At 34.3% G+C, this 23,480-nt stretch overlaps 3 protein-coding genes and 1 long non-coding RNA gene across 4 annotated transcripts in view; 2 read left to right on the forward strand and 2 right to left on the reverse strand.

The window, feature by feature from the left end:
* The window catches only part of LOC131020541 (uncharacterized), a 1,142,091-nt gene that overhangs the window by 344,238 nt on the left and 774,373 nt on the right, over positions 1 to 23,480 (reverse strand). The window lies entirely within an intron of this gene.
* Positions 8,111 to 8,479, reverse strand: LOC131006435 (uncharacterized). Its single transcript, XM_057933605.1, has one exon. The coding sequence runs from the start codon at positions 8,477 to 8,479 to the stop codon at positions 8,111 to 8,113; it is 369 nt and encodes a 122-aa protein (XP_057789588.1).
* LOC131020904 (uncharacterized) lies at positions 8,563 to 9,612 on the forward strand. The gene is made up of 2 exons (XR_009100802.1): positions 8,563 to 9,164; positions 9,333 to 9,612. It is a non-coding gene; the product is annotated as an uncharacterized LOC131020904 (long non-coding RNA).
* On the forward strand, positions 19,132 to 20,167 carry LOC131020813 (putative phytosulfokines 6). Its single transcript, XM_057949846.1, has 3 exons — positions 19,132 to 19,609; positions 19,702 to 19,754; positions 19,843 to 20,167. Exons 1-3 carry the CDS (start codon positions 19,336 to 19,338, stop codon positions 19,951 to 19,953), a joined length of 438 nt encoding a protein of 145 aa, XP_057805829.1. The 5' UTR covers positions 19,132 to 19,335; the 3' UTR covers positions 19,954 to 20,167.

Below are 23,480 nucleotides of genomic sequence, written 5' to 3' on the forward strand. Positions count from 1 at the left end.
TCAGCAAGTATGTAAAAATTACGTGTTCCACTCATTTTTCTTTCTACTCCACCTTTTTCTTTTATGTTTTGATTTATTTTATTTTCTACATCTTTCTAATCTTTCGATTTTATTTAATTAGCTTTATTTTAATTTTATTTTTGATTTTAATTTCTTTTGTTCATGGCAAATATATGACATCAATTTATATCTATATTTATATAATATACAAAAGGATTATTTAAACGGATACTTTTTAGTGTAATTTTTTTAAAATAATTTTTTTAATACTCTAGAATACCTATTTTTTTCACAATTCACACTCAATCCTGCATGTTTTTTTCTTTTTCTCTTTTTTCGTTTCAATTGTAATATAATTTGATTAATGTTAAATATTTAATATACATATCAAATTAAAGATTATGAAAATAGCTTTAATTTGATATAAAAAAATGGCTTTTTCCCTCCATTTATTCCCTCTCTTTTTTTTCTCTTTTCTCCCACCATTTTTTCACTATTTTTTTATATTTTAATTCTTTTCTAAACATTATCACATTATTTTATTTTTAAAAAAATATGCACATTTTAAATTTAATATAGTAAAAAAATCATGAAAAATGAAGTTAAAACGATTAAGTTATGAAATAAATTAAAGTTAAAATATTTTATTTAAAATACATTATTTTATCTCTTTGTTAAAATTTTACAATTTTATATATATGTTTGTGTATGAAAATACTTATTTATTTATTATGACATATATACTACTCGATGATAATAATTCCTAATGCTAATTTTTATTATTGATTTTTTTTCATTTATTTAATAACTTTAACTATCATTACGCTTTATACAAAGTTCAAATTTTATATTTTTAAATTCAGGATTTTATTAAATAATTAACGGGCGTGGATTGTTTTAGTTTATTTATATTAAAAATATATTTTATATTTATATATTTTAATTTTATTTAATATTTATATTTATTTATTTAAATACTCCCTCCGTCCCAATAATGAAGTCTCCTTGCTTTTGGGCACGGGTATTTAGGAGAGTTAAAATAGAGGTAAAAGTAGTAGGGACCACATAATTAGTGCTTTAATTAATGTTATTTTATTTCTTAATTAAATTGACTAATCAAGTCTTCTCTCTCTGTACGAGAGTTCTGCTGTCGCCGTTCGTCGGCTGTTTCAGCCGCCGGCACGGCTGTTGGCCGTCCGTTCCCCTTTCTCTGGCTCACTGAACACCCACACATACACTCAATCGATCCCTAACTCCCTCACTTAAAGTATGTTCAACCTTCCTTCCCAAAATCGAAACATGCAAGTTCAGCCCCAAAACTTCCTCCTCTATCTGGAATCCGCCGCCGCCGCCGCTGCTGAGGGCCCGGCGAGTCGCCGCCCTTATTCCTTCTAAGAATTCGAAATTATCTCTTCTAATTTGCAACCCAATCAAGAATTCGAAATACACCATGGCTCTGATACACCACAACCAAATTTCAAAAAAAATTGAATTGGGAATAAACCTCCCTAATCTGCAACCCTACCACCTCTATACTGCCGTCGTGCCGCCGCACCGCCTTCGAGGAAGAGAGTAGAGAGAGAGAGGCGGTGGAAGGCAGAGAGATAGGGTTTCGCCTTTTGCAGAGGATGGAGGCGGTGGAAATAGGAGGCGGCGGCGCCTCGCCATCGCCAAGAGAGGGCAGCCCTGGTCGCCAGAAAACGGGCGACGGCTGGCTGCGCGGATGTGTGTGGGAGGAAGAGGGCGAATTTTTTTCCCCCAAATCTGCAACAGAGTTGTCGCCTCGGTTGGTGGTGGCGGCGGGAGGTTGGTGGTGGCGGCCGCATGAGGAAGAGGGCGGCGGGAGGAACGGTGGAGGCGCGAGGTTGATGGTGGCGGCAGCGGGAGGAAGAGGGCGAAGGGAAGACTAGGCGAGAGGTTGGTGGTGGCAGCGGCGTGAGGAAGAGGGCGGAGGGAAGACCGGTGAAGGCGCTCGGTTGGTGGCGGCGGCGGGAGGAAGCGGGAGGAGGGAAGACCGGTGAAGGCGTGAGGTTGGTGGTGGCGACGGCGGGAGGAAGATGAGAGAGAGAGAGAGAGAGAGCAAGGGTGGGGATGAAATTGGGGGTAGGTGGAGACCTTTAGTTAATTTACTAAGCCTTGCTTAATTATTGCCAAAAAAGGAAAGGAGACTTGAATATTGGGACGGCCCAAAAAGGAATAGGAGACTTGAATATTGGGACGGAGGGAGTATGTTGTTTAGTTTCAATGTTCATCGTGCATCGCACGAATGATAATACTAGTTGTTTATTAAGATATAGAACAAGCATCGTATGTCTTGCAAGTTGTGGTCATCTGAAAATATAGAAATTAATTAATATGTCAAGCAATAAAATTCAGATATGGAAAGGTCTCCTCCACCTACTTCTGTATATGCATGATAAATTCACTTAGGCTTCATTTAGACTTTTCTTACATGATAAATTTCTATAATTTTTCGCATATCTTCAAATTTTACGCATTTTCATTAGACGTGTATTTTATTTTTATCTTTCATAAAAATGCCACCATATTCCATATAGCATGAGTTCTTCTTTCTTTTTGTATAGAGCTACCATTTTGAAGTTTCTTACTTTTTAAACCAAGCATCATTTCAATTGCCTAATTACGACATCACACTTTAATTAACGATATAATCAAAATGAAATATCAAAATATAACTTAACCGCAAAAGTTTTCGAGATACCAATACTAAGGCTTCAACGCTTGAACCATGACGAAGCAACATGAATCTAGATGGAGCTCATGAACCAGTTCTTTCCTATAAACTAATTTGTGAGTGACTATAATAAATGTAATTTATTATAGTATTAAAGCAAGTATTGTATTATTGACTGATTCTAGTGGGTGTTTCCGAAGAAGAGTCAAAATAGATATAAAAATATTAGGTAACCAATTCAACTACTACTAATCTTGCGATACAAACAACAGAATTCCAAGACATGAAATTTCTAAGTCTTATTGACTAAAGATGAGATGGAGAAATTAACATCCAAATTTCTCACACATTGTCCAACTACACCATTTAAAATTTGCTGATATTGTTTGTATCTCAAATTTTAAATAGATGACACAAAATTTAAATTGGATTGGCACGTGTAACATATGATACAAATATTTGTATTGTTAATAATAAGTCCAAAGCATAGACAATGGGAAGGCCCAATTTTTCATTTCATAAAGCCACATCCAAATCTTTTAATTTTGAGTAAAAGGCCCTAACTAGTATTGGGCTCGGCTTTGAAATTAGTAAGCCCAGATATTTCTATTGTTAAACATAAGTCCAACTGTTAATTTTCTTGTTTATCTCAAATTATGTTCCAATTTATTTTTCTGGTGTGTCCCATTCCCAAGTGGAAGAGGTTAGCCCATTCATTTTTATGGTGTTATTTATTTCTTTGTCGATTTACTTTTCATATTTTCCGTCGAGTGGATAATTGTTAAACATGGGCTTCACCGGGAAATTGTTAAATTATGTAGTCTTAATTTATTTTTCTTGTTTAAAATTCAATTAGTACGACCTCCCGTTCGATTTGTATTGATATGATACGACACCGATCGAGTCTAGCCGCCACATCTGAATCACCCCTTCTTAAATGTTGATGAATAATGTGGGATGCACGGGCCACGGCATATTTATTTATTCAAAAAAATTAGATTTATAGATTGTAAAAAAATTAATTTGAATCAATATTATTTTAAGTAAATAACACTAAACCATCAATATAATAAAATTAATAATAATCATATTTTGGCCTCTCAAAAATTCAAATTGTATTATTATTAAAAATTCATATTTAAATAGCCCAAAATTAATTACTCCCTCCGTCCCACTCTAATAGACTCGTTTTTTTTTTTTTTTTTTTGGGACGCCTCATTAGAATAAGCTCGTTTTCCATTTTGAGAAAAAAAATTACTTAATTGGTGTGTACCAACAACTTTCCTCCTAAAAAGTAAATTTCTTAATCTCTATGCCCAAAACAAGTGAGTCTATTAGAGTGAGATAGAGGAAGCAGAAGATTAGGAAAAATACGAATAATATAAAAAGAAAAATATAACAATAAATATGTTAATATAAATCTATATAATATTTTAAATTTCAATTTTAAGATATATAACTACTTTTTTATTTATAAATTTATATTTAAATTAATACAAATTTTCTTCCACTTAATTGCATTAAAAACTACCACTCTAATTTAAAAACATATAAATTTAAAGATTTATAAGTAATCAACCATGTAAACTTTTTTGAAAAGAAAAAAAAATGAAAAAAGTATGTTGTTTAACATTAGAGATAAATGAGAGCGAACAAAAATTAAATTTGACACTTTAAAGTTTAAACGATCATAACGTATTCATTTTAACTTTTTTTTTTTTAAATTTTTACATTGAATTAAAGATCTTCTCATAATATTTAAATTAACATTAACATTGAATATTTTTTTATGAATTAAAGTTATCGATTTTTTTAATAGAATTAAAATAGAAAAATTAAAAAGACAATAGAAAATTTGGAGGGAAAAAATTGGTTGGGGGGAGCGTGGGGGGAACTTAAAAGGTTAAATACTCCTCTTTTATCTTTTACTAGTACGGCCATTCGTGCGATACACGACGAACATCGAAATTAAACAATAATTTAAATAAATAAATATAAATATTAAATAAAATTATAATATAAATAAATATAAAATATATATTAAAAATAAAATAAAATAATCCATGTCAATTACTCAATGAAATCCTGAATTTGAATATATAAATTTTAGCTTTGTATAAAGCGTAATGATAATTAAAGTTATTAAATAAATTTTAAACAAAATCGATGATAAAAATTAGCATTACGCATTATTATCATTATAGAGTATTACACGTTATAATAAATAAATAAATATTTTCATACACAAACATAAATAAAAAGTTGTAAAATTTTAATAAAGAGAGAAAATAAAATATTTTACATTTTAATCTTTTTCATACCTTTTTTTTAATTCATTTTTCATGATTTTGATACTATATTAAATTTAAAATGCATATTGAATATTTTTTTTTCATGAATCAAATGTAACAATGTTTAGAAAAGAATTAAAATACATAAAAAAAATAGTGAAAAGATTAGTGGGAGAAGAGAGAGAAAAAAGAGATGCAGAAATTGGAGGAAAAAAATTCCTCTTTTATATATTATACTATAGATATATATTAAATTTTGTCATTCTCTTTTAATTTGATATGTATATTGAAGATTTTATTATTAATTAAGATATATAAATTTTAGAAAAAGAAGAAGAAATGAAAATAACAAAAAAGAAATTGAAAAAGGGTATATATATAAAAAAAATTAGCATGAAAAACGGGTACATTAAGATATGCTTGGGGGGCTTCTTTCTTTGTAGCATTAAGTTGGCCGAAAATGTAGGAACGTGAATTCAAAAAAAAAACTGATTTTGTTTTTTAAATTTTGACGATAAAAAGTAGCCGTTGAACTGCTCTTTTATATAATATATAGATGTGTTATATATAGATTTATTGTTCATACTTTCCGCCGAGCATATAGTTGTTCTTAATGTTGGGCGGATAGTTGAGGGAAAACTTGTTAATTAGGTAGTCTTGATTTTTCTTGCTTAAATTTCAATTGGTCACCTCATATGTTCCTTAGTTTTTAGGGGTTCGATTGGTTCGAAACTGATTCGAATCGACCGAATTTTGTAAAATCGAAATCAACTCGATTGTTTAGAAAAATAAATTGAATAGATTGACAAATATTGAAAAATTGACTGAAATTGAATCGGCGGAAAATCGATCGATTTTCAAACTGAACCGACCCTGCTTTATAACTTTTTTTCGAAAAAAAAAATCATTTTTTTACACAAATCTACAATATACTTCTTTCGTCCCATAACAAATGATGGAGCCCACATTTCTTTTTTAGCAAGGAGACACTTGTTGTGGGACAACTCAAAAAAGAAATGTAAACATGTTGGGAAATTAATGAAATACCATTGTCTTATTTTGATGATACCAAAACCCTTAGATTTTTCTTCTCTGGACTAGAACCTTTTGAACTCAAGTGTTAGAGTTCGGTTTACTAGCTAGACTGAAGAATAAAGACTGAAAACCGCTGGACTGAAGATCGAAGAACTGAAGACGCTTGACTGAAGATTAGAACTGAAAAGGCTGGAGACAAAGTACTGAAGTATTTGAAGGACGAAACTTTCGTTGAACGCAGGTTTTGACTTAATACTAGTGCTGGCCACGTGGAAAAAGCGAACTGATAGTTGAATCAAGCATCACTAGACATTTTTCCTCGGACTGAAGACTTAAGTTGAAGATAAGCCACGTATTCAAGCCAAGTACAACTGCATTAAATGCACTTGATACAAAGATCGTCCTCGTCTGAGCAGAGCTTTCCTATTTCGTGCTAACTTTTCAGAAGCGCCATCCTCCTACTGCTAAGGACGCCCAATTCTCAACCAATCAAAAGCCTTGAAGATTGAAGCCTCAGCCGAAGATTCAAATTTGTCTTACAACGGCAGAAATCTTGAAGATCATCTCACCAACGGATCTATTCAAGACTTCTCCTATGAATAGAGCTCGAGGATCATCTTCAATCTTCACCGATTCAAACACTCAAGCTGAATCTTTGCCAAATTTGCAACTCAGCCTACCCACTGCTTACCAAAGTTTGAATCGAAGAAGAGAATATCCAAAGCCCAAATCAGTTCACTGATTACTAAAATTCTCTTACATTCTTAGGCAATCTCATTATAAATCCTTACCCTAATTTTCGATTACCGAGAGCTTGTTCTTAGTAATCTAGTTGATATTCGAACCCTTTTTCAAAAGAGCGAAAAGAGAGTTTGAGAGAGAGAGTTCTATACTGTTGTCTGAACTCAAGAGTTCTTGGCCTCTGCAAGCTAGACGTGTGTTGTCATAGCAACTACGAGTTGAGAAAGAGACGAAAAGTCCAATCCAGTGTATTGACACTGAAACCTTTGTTGTTTCAGTTTAAGGTTTGTTGTGCACCCGTAAGCACAAGCCCAAAGTATTTGTTTGTTTGATCAGTTGGCCGTGGATGTAGGAACTCATTTTTTGAACCACGTAAAAATCGTTGTGTTGTTTATTGCTTTCAGTTATTTCCTTTCTCCCGTTGTGTTCAAACTCTTTATCTAACTGAAACTGTTTAACTGAAAAGAGAAACTTAAAATCGACCAAGTGTTTTTTTTTATCAGAAAATCTGAAAACTTTATTGAAAACAAGGTATCAGCGGTACCGATGAACAATTACAAGTTATGGCATAACAGATTTCCTGCCATCCAGGAGGAGAAATTACATCTCAAATCCGTAAGCTTGAAAATCTTATTCCAGCTCCATAATCTAACTTTGATATCTCGAGTCATATTTTCAAAGTGTTAATCAAAGGATATTTGTTAAAGTTTAATTTCCGATGTTGATGTTACCAGTCTAATTAACAAATTCTCGGATAGTCAGTAAGATTTATAAAACTTATCTGATTTGAAATTCTAGACTGAAACCTTACGTGAATTATCAGTTTATCGAGTTGTTGCTAAACTGAAATCAAATACTGAAACTATTTCAACATCAGTCTAAACCCCTTTCCTAAACTGAAACCTCTTTGACTGTTGACTTGAGTCTACACTTTTCAGTATCAGTTGATACTCATCAGTTTTTCAAAAGAATTTTTTAAAATAGCCTACTAGTGTATTCCCCCCTCCCCCTCCACATACACCAGTTCAGTGACCCTCCGGGACCCAACAAAACACTTGTTATGGGACTGAGGGAGTATAATTTATATTTTATCCGTCTTTTAAAAACATGCACATTTTGTCATTTTGGATAGTCTCACAAAAACATGCACTTTTCAGTTTTGAACACTACCCACCACAATTCATTTATTTTTTATCCCTTATTTTCGTACTTATTCACAAAAAATTCATCATGGTCCACCACTACTTTTCGTTAATTAACTCATTACCCATTAATTAACATTTTAAAGTGAGATCCCTTTTTCACTCACAATATACTTCCATCTAACATTTCTTAAAACTCATGTCACTCACTCTATCGCCGCCGTTTCCACCGCGCCCCTGCTCGCCCCGCCTCGCCCCGCCTCGCTCCGCCCCGCGCCGCTCTGCGCCCTGCGCTGCTGCCCGCCTCGCTCCGCCCCGCGCCGCTCCGCGCCCTGCGCTGCTGCCCGCCCCGCGCCTCGCCGTGGTCGCCCCGCCTCGCGCCGCTGCCGCCCTGCGCCGCTGCTCGCCCCGCCCTGCGCCGCTGCCCGTCCCACGCCGCGCTGCTGCTCGCCCCGCCCCTCCCTGGCGCCGTGTCCTCTGCTGCCAGCGCCGGATTCCTCCGCCGCCACCGGTCCTCCTCCTCCGCGGCCACCGGTCCTCTTCCTCCGCTGCTTGCGTCCGTCGGATTCCTCCATAGGTTTGTAATTTTTTTTTTAATTTCCATTAATTATTTGAAAAATCCTATTATGTTTGCATCAAGAACTTCCACTGTGTGAGTCTGACTGCGATGACATTCAAGGTGTGTTCGTGCCATTGCCGAAGTGAAATTATTTGGATAAGTCTATCTAACTTTCTATCTTGCATAAGTTAAAATTGAATTTTTGTATGATTCAATCTTGAATGAAGAGGTCTTGGGTTTCACTTAGGACTTTCTTGTTATATCTGTTGATGTTCGTTTTTTAGGATACGAGAGTATGATTAGACGGTAGTAGCTGTTATTGTTGATGGAGATGCTAGTTTAAGTCTAGCTAGCTTTGTATCTTGTGAAAATTAGAATTGAATTTTTGTATGATTCGATCATGAATGAAGAGGTCATGTATTCTGCTGAGGGCTTCCTTGGTATATGTTTTGCAGTTCATGTAGCCATATATCTATCCGTTTGAGCAAATTGCATACATAATCATGTTAAAAAAATTCGGGAAGATAATATCTTTCTTTGTCATTTATAGGATACAAAAGTATGATTTGGAGACGGTAGTGGCTGTAATTGTCGATGGAGATGCTAGCTTAAAGGTCGACACACAGTTCCTGAAACTCAATCTGCGCCCAGGCTCTCTCTACCAGTTCATTGGGGAACTGCAGATTGAACCAAATAATGAGGTAAGGCGACTTATTTTCCATTTACACGAAAACTTTCTTAGCTTACGAGTATGACCATCCACTTGTATTCTATTGTGGAATTGAGGATTTATACATTGGTGGATATGAAGGCAGCAATACGCCTGCTGCTTGATTATATAGATTTACTATATGGCTTCTTCTTCTCAGGCGATTTTGGAGGCTCGAGTTGGAGATAGCACGTCAAAAGGAGGAGATGAGGCAGAAAGATGAGCAGACCGATGCTCGATTTCAGGCTCAGCAGCGTATGTTCGAGGAGATATTGGCTAGGCTTCCACCTGGACCCACTGGACCCACTCCACCCACTGGACCATCATCTTGATTATGTTGTGTTTTTGTATTTTGAATACTTGAATATTTCTATTATATATTTGTGAACACTTGAATATTTTGTTAAGTTATGACTATTCGAATGCTAATTTAAATTTCATTTGGTGTTTTCGATATTGATGGTTATATAATTGAAAAGAAGCGTGTAACAGGACGTCGTTAAATTGTATAATGCAAATTTAAAAAAAAAATTGTATTAAAAAATACCGACGGAATTTAATTCCGTTGCTAATACCCGCACGAAAATTACCGACGGAATTTGATTCCGTTGCTAATACCCGTACGAAAATTACCAACGGAATTTGATTCCGTTGCTAATACCCGCACGAAATTTACCGACGGAATTTGATTCCGTTGCTAATCGCGACGGAAAATTCCGTTGCTATTTCCGTCGTTAAGTCTAGACGACGCCGTCGTCGTCCCCTCGTAGCCGACGGGCATTCCGTTGCTATTTCCGTCGGTAATTTAACAACGGATTTAATTTCCGTCGGTAAAAATTTTACCGACCATATTTTAAGCGACGTACGCGCGCCGTCGTTAATCCGTCGGTATTAGTTTTTAGCAACGGAATTTTTGACTTTACCGACGGAATTTTCCGTCGGTAATCGGTCAAATTCTTGTAGTGAAGTATAATTTATAAAATATATATTTTATTTAATCATTGGTTTGGTTCGATTCCAGACCAATCCAAAATAGGAAAACTGAATCTAAACCGATAATTAGTCGGTTTTCTCTTAAGAAAATCGAACTAAAAATAACCCCATATTTTTTAACCCAAGCGAGAATTATTGGTTCAGTCAGTTTTTCCGGTTCGAATTTTGCACACCCCTACGAATTCTTTTATGAATCCTCACGGGTTTGTCTGCATATCATAGAAACAACGTTACTGACTCTGCCATTTTTGACGGATCCATGCATTTAAATCTGCAAACGTGCCACAATCTACATGAACAGTCTCGAACTCCTTCTCATCTTATTCCTCTTTATCGAACTTAGGCTTTGTTTATGGGACATATGTTTTTTTTATCAGAGTTGTCTTCAATGATTGCCTCAGACGTCGGTTTTGGAAAAACACAATTCCTCGATAAATTTAGATTGGTATCAGTAAACCAATTTAGTCATGCCATGTGCTGTTTGAGGGACTCATCAATGTCTATTAGATGGGTTGTGTAGTCACACATTGACAAACATGACATCTTGAACGAAGGTTTATAAACTCCATGATTTGGTTAAGAGTTGCCAACGTCGTGCATCACATAGACCCCTGGCTTGACCTCCACACTGTACAATCAAGCAAGCTGATCATCGATACTCAAAAGAGATTTGATGATCTTACCATTCCTAGCTCTCGATAAAAAATATAGATGGTAGGAATTTATTATATAGCATTTTGTTCCTTAGTCGTCTATCTATTTGTTTTCTGTTCAAATAAATAGCTAAATAAGCGATCAACGTTGACGTGGTTATTACTCCTCATCATTAAATATTATAGTTCAAAGTTGAAACACGCTTCATGGTTGAAAAAATTAGTCCTACATGTTTCTATTAACTTTTCGCCTTGGACCGAAAGTTATTAGTTAATGGGCAGAAAGTTCAACAAATGGAAAGTCATTAGATAATAGACTTATGAGCAGAATGTTCACAAATTTTGGGCGGAAACTTAATAGTGGTGTTATTCTAAGTGTTAATATATAAGAGTACCCACTTTTACATAGTAAAAATAAATTTTATCCACTCAAATAAAAACTTAAAAAAATACTCACTTTTTATGTTAAAGGACTAAATTACCCTTTTATATAAATGGGCAAACCCTAGCCTCCTCTCATTCTCTCATTTCTCTCTCCCTCTCTTCTCTCTCTCTCTCTACACGCTCTCTCTTCTCTCTCTCTATACACGCTGACTCTTTCTCTTCTCTCTCTTTCTCTCGATCTTTCTCTTCCAAGCAGCGCCGCAGCATGCTCCCACGCCCACCGCCAACTCCGTCGCCCACGACGAGGCCAGCAGCAGCGCCACCGACCCCGGCGGTGGCGCATCAGCCGTCTCCGCTTCTCCAATCTCAGCCGGCGTCGATTTCTCTCTCTCTTTGCGAAAATTCACTTGCTGCAGGCGGCGGAGGTGGTGGTGAAGATGCTGTTCGCGGTTGTCGTGATATCGAATCTGGCGATCTGTAAATTGGAATTTCAGATCTGGAGCTACCTAGCCAAATCCGCCGGAGAGGAGGCGGTGGACGACGATCAGCAGCCCCGCCACCACCCGCGGCGCCGCCTTGCTGCGGTAGGGTCGTGCGTTGCCTTCCCCTCCAACTCCCTCTGATAATCAGTATCTATAACCGATTGAATTTCTAAATTAAAACCTAATTTCAATTCAATTAAAACATAATTTTCGATTGTGAGAGAGAGGGAGAATTGGGGGAGAGTTGATTGTTGATGATGAGAATGATTGGGATGTAGACTTTGGTTATATTCAATTTGAATTTAATCGAAAAAAATACAAATAACGAAGAAATTGATGAAAATCACGCAATTTTATACAAATGTTCTTGAATTCACAACCAGGTATATGAATTCACAACTGAATTATCGGCGTTGGTTGTGAATTCACAATTGAAATAGTGTTGATTGTGAATTCAAATTTTATTGGTTGTGAATTCACAACTTGAAATAGTGTTGGTTGTGAATTTAAGTTTTATCGGTTGTGAATTCACAACTCGAAATAATGTTGGTTGTGAATTCACAACCAACACTTGTTATTCACAACCAATACTTGAATTCACAACCAGTGAACAATGGATATTTGTAAAAAATTTATATGTAAGAGTAAAATGGTAAATGTGGGTATTTTTAAAAAAAATTATATTAGTGGGTAAAATTTATTTTTACTATATAAAAGTGGCTATTTTCAAAATCCACTCTATTTTTAATATAGACAAATATATATGGAGAACAATGTGGTTGTGTTATTTTTAATTTAGACAAATATATATAGGGCGAGCATATGTGGCAAAACTTAGAGAAATGTTTAAAATTTAAATGCAGACGAATTTAACTTCACTATTTTAATTTAGACAAATTTATAGGACATAGCAATGTAGTTGTGTTATTTTTAATTTTGACAAATATATAGGGCAAAAACCTAGTGGTATAAGATAATATATGCAGCGAAAAAGTTTAAAATTTAAAATTCAATAAGTAAATGCAGATGGATTTAACTTTTGAACTTACTACATCTTTCTTTATGTAATTATGTGTCAACGTGTGTTATTTTTCAGAGAATTAAGAGCAGCTGAGCTGTGTTATGTTGCAATTCCTCCAATAAATAGTTGAACATAAAATTGAACCATTAATAGATTGTTTTATGGTGAATTTGACAATTCATTCACCTGAACAATTTTTCAGTACAAATCAACAGTAAATAAAAATCGAGAATTGAAGCTTAGGTACATTGGCGAAATTAAATGTACACGTGAAATTGAATTAGATAGGCGGAAGGAGAATAAAAAAATGTAATAAAAAATTAATTGCGTGGAATTCATGAGCGGAAACTCATCATATCTAAATATTTGGGTGGAATTCATATTTAAAGATATAGAGTGAATTAATTTATAAGGAAGAATTTATTTGTTTGATTGGGCAGAATTTGCGTGGAAATTTTGAAAAATTGCAAAATATAAATTGAAAAAAAAAACTGCCTAAAGTCATGCGCCAAATCAAACAAAAAATAAAGAATCGATAATACAAATCAAAACTCACAAGTACAAAAGTAATTATACAAAAATAATTTCCTGCAAGTGAGTAATTTATGACACAAGTGTCAATGTGTCATGACCTATCAACTTTTTGTCAACCAATAATAAAAAAAAAAAATTGCTCTAATAAAAAAAATAAACAATAAAAAAATGGATACATAGCGTAGAAAAATTTGTAAAGGTCGTTATATTTTAGAGGATGTGTTATTTGGATAATATATGTCTAAAAAAATGATTAAATACATTAAAAAAATAAATTTATTTGAATTCTTCTATCAAAAATAAAAGAAGATTTAATTAATTTTACTGTTTTGTCCATATTATAGCTATCTTTGTAATTTTTACTTTTAATTTTTTTTTATTATTTTGTACATAAAAAAAATAACTACAATATGGACAAAATAATAAAATTAACACATCTTTTTTTGTTTTGGACCAAAAATTTCAAATAAATAAATTTTATATATATATATATATATATATATATATATATATATATATATAGTTAACTATTTTTTATTTAAACATATTTCGTTCAAATAGCATTAATTGTATTTTGTATAGACACTTTCACAAAGATGAACATTTATGAAACTCCCTAAAATCTAAAACGTCATTCTTTCATACAAATTTAAAACACCATTATGACTCAGTGCTTTTTTTCTTTTGCTTTGGTAAATTTATATTCGAAAACTCGTATCTCATTTTTAAATAAAGTATTGAAATGAAGGGTTACACATAAAAGTTGAGCATTATGGAATAATTGCTTAATTAATAGTAATATACACAAATTAATCTACCACTATTAGTAGTAACACAAGTTCCAAGGCCACAAACTATATTCTAATATTGCTTTAATTGCATGAGATGCTTATTAATTCTCTCTAATTCTTAAATATTAGAAGCTGTCTGAAACTGGTAGGCAAACAACTGACATGTATGTATTCCACCTCAATCATAAAAGTGCAAAATACAAATGAAATCCTCGAATTTAATATATGTAGTTTTTAAGATAAGAGTCCAAACAATAATGAATAAATTAGAATATGATGATAAATAAGATGGTACTATATAATTATAAATAACGATGTTTAAAAAATTAGTAAAATTTTCGCTTTTTTCAAATTCAAGCTCAGGTAAAAAAAATCATCTGAATAATTTCACCCATAAAATACATTTAATTAACAACTACAAATCAATCTAAAATCTCACCATATATGAAGAATCTCATATAGATTGATTTGTAGGTATTAATTTAGGAGTATAATTTATGGCTGATATTACATGGATTCGAATCCTGGAGGAAACGAAAATTTTACTCATTTTTTTAATATCGTTATTCAACTATATACAGTCTTATTCATCATTATATATAAATTATTCATTATTCTCACATCTCACGAAAAATAACAATATCACTAGAACATATATATATATATATATATATATATATATATATATATATATATACACACACACGGTTTTGATGTGTTGAGCGCCTTTCTTGAGCGCAAATCATTATCCCAATTTAATTCCTTTTTTTATTGTATTCTATTTCCTTTTTATCAATTTCCTTTTACTAATAACAATATATATCTCTATATTTGATACTTGATACGCATATGATACGCACCGTTTTCTTATTCTCTCTCTCTCGACATCCCGCCGCCGCATTATAATTCTCTCTCACAATATCGCCTATCTCCATCTCGCCGGTAATCACGACTCATTAGTTGTGAACCGAGGTCCTAAAAATCAGCAGACCGACCCCCTCACTCCACACCAACACCCGTAACAACGAAGCTTGACGTTGGAGATTTCTCTTCGAATGCCCTGTTCTGCAGCGTAAGTTGACGTCAAATATTTTCTACTCATAAGCTTCGTTGTTGCGGGTGAAGGTGAGGAGTGAGGGGGTCGGTCTGCTTATTTTTGGGACCTCGGTTCACAACTAATGAGTCGCGATTACCGACGAGATGGAGATAGGTAATATTGTGAGAGAGAATTATGATGCAGCGGCGAGACGTAGAGAGAGAAAAGAAGAAGACGATGCGTATCAAATATGGAGATATATATTGTTATTAGTAAAAAGGAAATTGATAAAAAAAATAGAATACAATAAAAAAAAGAATTAAATTGGGATAATGATTTGCGCTCAAGAAAGGCGCTCAGCACATCAAAACTGTATAGGGGAGGGCTACAGTATAAACACTTCTTAACATATAAAATACGAACTACCTAAAATGTATGAATTATGTGTAGAACACGTATGAATTCGGTGTATAAATGTATGAATTGCGAAAAATAATTTTTTTTGCTACCTATGAAATTCGAATTTGGGACCATGAATTCATCTAACAAGATGATGAATCAATCGTAAATTTTGATGATCTAAAAACTTAGAATAATTCATATTTTATATTTTAAAATGTATTTTTATTTTATCTCACTACTCTATATATATATATATAAGTGTTACGATTGTAATCTGAATTGCACTGTTACCATTACCATCGAATTTTATATACAGTGCTCAATCTTGAAATGAGTTAAACACAATATAACTGTAAAGCATTATTCTTAGTGTTGGAATAAGGGGGAACAAACACATGTGTAGTCAATGTTTTGCCTAACTTAAATATATACCAATACTTGGAAAATCAAGAACTTGAAATTTTTTTAGGACAATTATGACATGTATATCATAAAATAAGATTTGCATGCATAACTAATGATTCAAGATTTATCCTATAATCATAAATCTTCTCCAAGAAAATTGTGTGTGTGTGAGAGTGGTTAATTAAAAGTTGTGTTTAATTAGGGAGAAAAAAAGGAGAAATGAAAAGAATAATAATGAGTGGTAATGGGAAACAGTTGTCAAAAATGTCGAGGAAAGGTTGACTTATTGTTGATGCTGTCAACATTGATTTTTGGAGTCTGTTACGACCTTTTCTGGACCACTGCCTTGACAATGACAAAAGCTAAAGTTTTATTCCTATCTCTTTTCTTAAACGACTAAAATATCACCACTTGGAAGAGGGTGTTTGGCTAAGCTTTTTTTTAAAGAGCTTATAAGTTTTTGAAGCTTATAAGATGTTTCAAGAGCTCATAAGTTGTCAAAGTGTTTGAATAATTGAACTTATAAATTAGAGAGAGAATTTTTTGCTAAAAAAAGAAAATATTTTTCTAGAGAGAGAAAATCGAAGAAAAATGAACTTGAATGATATATGATGAAAATAATAAATTATAGTTAAAAAATAATTGTAAAATGATTGTTGCATATGAGATTATAAAAAAATAAGTTGGGGTAGAGGAACTTATTTTTTTGAAAGCTTATAAGCTCTTGGAGCTTATTTTTTGAGCTTATAAGCTGTTTGGAAGTTTATTTTGCCAAACACTTTGAACGAGCTTATAAGCTCCTCAAAGCAGCTTATTGTTGAGATTATGGGCTAGCATTTTATATCTTAAAATAGGCCCAGACAATAAGGCCCAAAGTCTAATATTAAGCTAAACCTAAACCCTGATTACCCTACACCCCTAACACAGCCGTTCAGTCCCCTGACTCCCCTTCAGCCGTTTCTTCCCCTACCCCTCCTCGCGAAGTCGTGATTCCAGCCACCAGCCGGCAGCCACTCGCCGTCCGTCAAGCAATGCCATTCGCCGTCGCCATTCCAACCGCTGGCATCCGCCCTCCTCCCTCCTCTCAACTCCATCCTCTCAACTCTCAAGCATCCACTGACCTCCGCCCAGCCGCTAACCTCCGCCCAACCGCTGTCTCCGCCCAACCACTGTCTCCGCCCAGCCACTGTCTCCGCAGTCCGCGCACCGCCAGAGCGCAGCCGCCATTCAGAATCCAGACGTAGCCGTTCAGAGTCCAGATGACAGGTACCGTTCATAGTCCAGCGCAGCCGTTCAGAGTTCAGACGCCAGCCGCCGTTCAAAGTCCATCGCAGCCGTTCAGAGTCCAGCGGATAGTGGATATCCGACGGATAGTGGGTATCCGGCGGATAGCGGGTGACGGATAGCCGTTGGATAGCGGGTTCGCGGATACCCGACGGGTAGCGGGTATCCGCGGATAGCGAGTTTGGATACCATTTGATATCCATGGATAGTTTCGTGGTTAGCAACCACTATCCATTTAGTTCGTGGGTATGGGTATGGATAGTCACTATCCGTACCCGTCGTACCCGATTGCCATCCATAATTCAGACGACTATGCAGGCATTCGAATGTTGAAAAATTGACCTTTTAATTTATTAAAAAAAATATTGTAAAGGTGTGTGTCAATGTTTTTTTTTAAATAAATAAATAAATAACTTGGCATCGTTTAAAAAGCTTAAATGTTGTGACATTTTCTAATATTTTTTCAAGAAGGATGCATGTCTTCTAGATAAATAGTTTTTCTTCTCGTGTTAGCTAGTATTAGACATTGTATTTGAAATATCATGTTTATCAACTTATTTTATGAATACTCATATATATGTAAAATCTATATTTAATTAATTAATATAATATGTAAAAATAATGAACACTTGATAATGTATTATAGTAATGAACAAAACCAAGTATTATATGTGCTCCTTCACCATGCATATATAATATCGTCATGGTTGTGGGGAGTGAAATTAGATACTATATACTATTATTCTATTTTTGGCGTTATTCGTAAAGTATATTTTATGCCATTTCGACGGTGATACTATCTATTCAGTATTTATTGCATTGCGTTCTAAATCTAAAATTAGATTTTTTGTTTTACTTTTAGAAAAAAGTTGTGATAATATATTTTTTGCTCCATTCAGTTAATCGAGATATTCTGAACAATATAGTAAAATAAATGCGTTCCTCATTTATATTTTATTAGTTTTGCGCCCGCGCTTGGGAGATATTATTTTTTAAATATATATATATATATAAATAAAAAAATTATGTTTAAAAAATTTAATTATTTATTAATAATACTATATGAATATAAAAACATTTAAATTGTGCAATATATGAATTGGAGCAATTATTGCTCATTTTTTAAAATAATAATTATTGTGGATGTTATTAGAGTAAGATGGGTAAGTACTTGAAACAATGTCCTTTGTTATATCTTCAAATAATTTAAGTAGTGCGTCCTCAAATAGATCTTTAGATGCATAACTATTACTTTACAATCCACTTATGAAAAATCCTTCAACTCATCATACTCATATTTTGAAGTCTCATGTTCTTAGGCAACCCTAGCATTTGTGTAATTGAGCCATAAATATGCTGATTAAATGTTCAAAAAAAAATCTATGTATAATCATAAATTCAAGAGAGAAGTGTGAGAGGAGGCTATGTTAGAGTGAGGCGACTCAGATTAGAATGGTGCAAAGAGATGATGGAGGGTTTACTTCTCTCTTCGAAAGGGGTTAATTCGATTTGCCCATAGGGATCCTCTGTTTCAATATTCGACGAATTTAAATCAGTACGTTCCCTTGGATTGAAGGGGAGCCCCACCTTTCAACCATCATCGGAGGAGCTGGAACTCAACATCAACAAATAGGATTAGATTAAGCCAACCTTTCAGACGTTGTAATGGTCTCATCACCAGGAGGTCTCCTCTACGCTTGCCGACGATCCTTCACTTACTTCCCTGAAGTCAACGGTGCCGCTGTCAAACAAATGTTAGAATGGAAAATAATAATAATGAATAAGTACTAGTAGGGATATGGGTGGAGTCTCGCTCAATAAGTAAAGAGAATTGTAGATTCGTAAAAGAGGAATCGGGTATAAACAATCACCTATCCCGCCTTCATTAGATTGCCCTAATTCCTAATTAAATAGGCTTAATTTAACCAAAAATCTTTCTAATTTAGATTTGAGCCATTTATAATGAAACAAACAAATATAGTAATGTGATCATTTTAATTGAAACGAAGGGAACAATATTAATAATTTTATATTTTCAAGCTAGTCCACGGCGCGCAACTTGAAACTCAAAATTGACTTATTGAATAGACGAACTTCAGAAACGATCTTTCATCAAATTGAGTTCCAAATAGATCAGCATAAACTTAGGTCACCTTTTAACTCTTACACACAGATCACATGTTTTTCACATCATCTCCAACAACTCAAAAAAAAAGAAAAAAAAAAGAGCATATTATTACACTGTCCACTGCGTTTTCTCTATGTATTTATACTAGGCATATGCTCCATTCACCTCTCCCAACTCCCAACAAGAATCTCTCTCTCTCACTCTCTCTCTCTCCTCTCTCAACAATGAAGCCGAACATTCACTCAGTTGCACTTCTCCTCATTCTTGTTTTACTCCTCATCACCACCTCACACACTTCTTCCAGAAAGCTAGCATCCAAGCAAGGTAAAACCCACATACTTCTATAATATACATACATGTATATCTATTTTTTCTTTCTTTTACTATGTCTAAAAATATTTGTATCTCTTCTGCAGAAATCAACAGCAATAAATCTGTTACAGAAATGGAAGATACTGATTCTTTCCCTGTAATTTCCTCTCCCCTGCCTAATATTTGAATTTTTGTGAAATATATATTAGCCAGAAATATAGTTAATTAATTTCTGATTTGCACAGAATCTGATGGGGCTGGAAGAGTGTGGAAATAAAGATGAAGAGTGCTTAAACAGAAGGATTCTTGCAGATGCTCACCTTGATTATATCTACACTCAGCATCATAAGCCTTGAAATTTTCTGCAAAAATAAATTAGATTAAATTAGTTTATTATGCTGGGTTTTGGGACATGTTTAATCTTGAAATAATGTTTATGGCTTTATTTTATTTTTTGTTGCATGATCAGTTGTCAGAACTCAGAACTAGGCTCTGTGAATTTCCACTTATTATACTAGAATGTATTTGACAAAGTTTATGAAGATTATATTAGTTTAATTTTCTATTTTATTTTTCTTTTCTAATTTTTGAGTTGGGAACGAGGAATTGAGAATCGAACTTTAATGTTCACTTGTATAATTAGATTGAGGTCACGCTAATTTTTTTGATATACTCTGTAATTACCATTGTCTTGAACTTTCTAGAAGGTGTTGATGTGAGTCGAACTTTTTTATTCTTTTGATCATGTAATTGTTGTGCTCTTAAAATGTAAATTAGTATTGTAACTATGTAAAATATAAATGTTCATATCTGTTTAGTATGTAGGAAAGTGACTTGAAATGCAGATCTGTGTTTATGTCTACAAAAATTAATCACGAATACATTAATTAACTACTGATAATTTCTTGAATATATTACTATCTGGATTTGAAAGCTTCTAGGGAGTATTTTACTGTAATTTTTTCGAGGTATTATCTTACTAGATTGTATCATGGGGAAATTGTATATTTGGTTTCTACTGAAACAGTTCTACAGATGAATAATTAATTGATGCAAATTTTGTAAATTTTCTTTAAAACCTTTTGGAGAGGAGAATATTTTCATAATTTAAAAATCCATAAAAAATATTTAAATTTGATTAATATAAAACGTAATATGATATTCATACACATTCGTATAAAATTTTGTTCGTGTAAAATTACACGAGAATAAAAAAGAAAATGTATAATTATAAGAAATACTAGTATAAAAGAGTGTTTCACCTATCTTATCTCTTTACTTACATGCTTGATTAAAAGATAAAACATGCACATATCCGAACAGACAACAAATTGCCTAACATTCTGAACCAATGCTGAATATGGCAAAAGGTAATGCAAATTCTTTGTCAAATACCACAGTTTATAGAATGATGTGTGCTCCACATTTCATTTCACTTTTCAACTGTCAAATATTGTTTTGTTTAGGTAGAAATACACAAACTAAATTGGTAAATATATAAAATGAATTTAGTTCTATGGTACTACTACTATTTAGAGCATTTCCATTGCATTGTGTCTTAGAGGGGGTCTTAGATGGTGGTCCCCACCTAAGACACACCACTCTCCAATGCATTGGATCTTAGAGTGGATCTTAGTCCGTAGATCCTCATTTCTACAAAATTCACATTTCTATACTTTTATTTTTAAATTCCAAATTTCATTAAAATTAAAATTCAACATTACAATAATTAAAATAAAATTAAAGACATAATTAAAATACGATAATAAAAAATTACATAATTTAAACTAAAGAAAAAAAAAACTACATAAATTAAAATCATACATAGATAAGTCCACGACGCTTGAGCACTTCTTGGACCATGTGGTTGTGCAATGTCCTTTGTGCATTCGTCATGTGCGTAGTATCCGTGCTGAGCAGCTTCATATCGAGCTCCTCCCTTTTCAACTCGGCTTGCTTGTTTTTTGCTTCGGCGATGTGGCTCGTTTGGAGGGTATGCTCCTTCATGCTTTCGGCGACCTTCTCAAGGGCTTCGGAGTACGACGACTTTCCCGAAGACTCTTCCCCCTTCTTCCCCTTGCCCTTGTCTCGCTTCACCGCTTTCTGGCCTTGGGGCCTCGTCGTGGCCTTGGCTCCGAAGAAGTGGTGGTTGCTTGGCCTTCGGAGCCCTTCGACTTCTTCGCGGAGTGGATATCCGCGGCTTGCGACGAGAACCTTTTACACTCGCGCAGGACTTTCCAAGCTTTGATGTAGGAGAAGCAACAAACTTTGATGTAGGAGAATTGCTTCCTGAAATTCGCCTCGAACATCGTCTGGGCTTATTGGATGATTTGGTCGTCACCCATACCACTGCCCCAATTCTCCCTGCAAGTGTTGTACTAGCCCTTGAAAAATTTCGTCTCCTTTTGGACGCGTGCAAAGTGGGATTTGAGATGATCAGGCTTACGCGTCGGCGCTCCCGGCGGTTTGACCGCGTTGTACTTCTTGGTAATATCTCCCCAATATTGGAGCAACTTTTGGGAGGTTCCCAAAATAGGATTGTGGGTAGCTTCCGCCCACAATATTGCCACGAGCTCGATCTCTTCGCTGGAGTATTGGGCGCGAGTCGTCTTGGACTTCGGCTTCTCCTCCGATTCTTCTTGGACGTTTGGGAGCGCCGTCGGCGTTGGAAGATTTTCTGTAGCCAAAATATTAGAGGCTTGCAAGAACGGAGCAAAGCTCATCATCGGGAGATGAGGAGGGATGCTTTCACCTCCGGCTTGTTGTTGAAGATATTCGTCGAACTCGCAATCCATTGCAAGAAAATTTTAATTGGAGAATTGTAATTGAGAGAATAAGAGGAGTGAATTTGATGTAGGGGAAGTGTGGTATTTATAGAAGGGAAAGAAAGAAAAAAAAATCCCTAAACTAGCCGTTTACAAAGCAAACGGTCGAATTTAAGAAAGAAAAAAAACTATTAAAAAAACTGAAAAAAATGCATTTTTCATTTTTTTTAAGGGGGGCACTTCAGCCGGACGCGCCATACACCTCGCCACCATCGCCCTACATCGTAGCTTCGCCCCGGCTTCGACCCAGCCGAGGTCTCCAACGCGTGGAGTCTTCCATCGCCTCGGGTCGACGCGGCTGGCGATGCAGCCGCAGGAGGTGCTCTTATGTTTATTATATAATTTGCTAGACTTTTAAACTTATCGAAAATTACATTTATATATATTTACCTGAAACGTTTAATATATAGTATTTAAGTTTTTTTTTTATTGTGCTTTTTTTAACCAAAAAAACGCATACAAAGAATTGGCAAGTTGTATAAGCTATGTTGGGCTAGTTTGTTTTATAACGGCCCAAAATTTATTAGCTCTAACTCAAACTAAGTTGGAGTGGCCCATTATACTCAAATACTAATAATAGCTATATAATTAACACCAACTATATCGTATCTTACTTCAATTTAATATGTCATTATATAAAATAATTATATACGTTGACCTTATTACTATATTTCTGTACCAAATTTCAAAGATTTGAGAGCACATATATTTGTTTATGGGTCTATAGTTCAATTAACAATATTATCCTAAGACTCACATGGTCTTAAAGAACCTACCAGATTATTATTTCATTTAATTTTCGAGATTCATTTACTCATTGAGTCTTACGTAAACAATTCCTAAGATAAAGATTTTTCAAGGGGATTGCACATTTTTCTTTGGAACAATATATTTCACATGGCCATTTGAAGAATAAAATACAATATTTAGTCACCACTAATTGAAAAAATACAAAATTTGACAATTTTTTACGTTTTAGGATTGTTTTGCCCTCAATTAGAGCGCACCAGATTCGAGTCGGATTCGAGTTTGCGTGCGGGTTAGGCACATATAACACT

Source organism: Salvia miltiorrhiza, chromosome 1 (genome assembly GCF_028751815.1).
Source record: "Salvia miltiorrhiza cultivar Shanhuang (shh) chromosome 1, IMPLAD_Smil_shh, whole genome shotgun sequence".
Classification (NCBI taxonomy): domain Eukaryota; kingdom Viridiplantae; phylum Streptophyta; class Magnoliopsida; order Lamiales; family Lamiaceae; genus Salvia; species Salvia miltiorrhiza.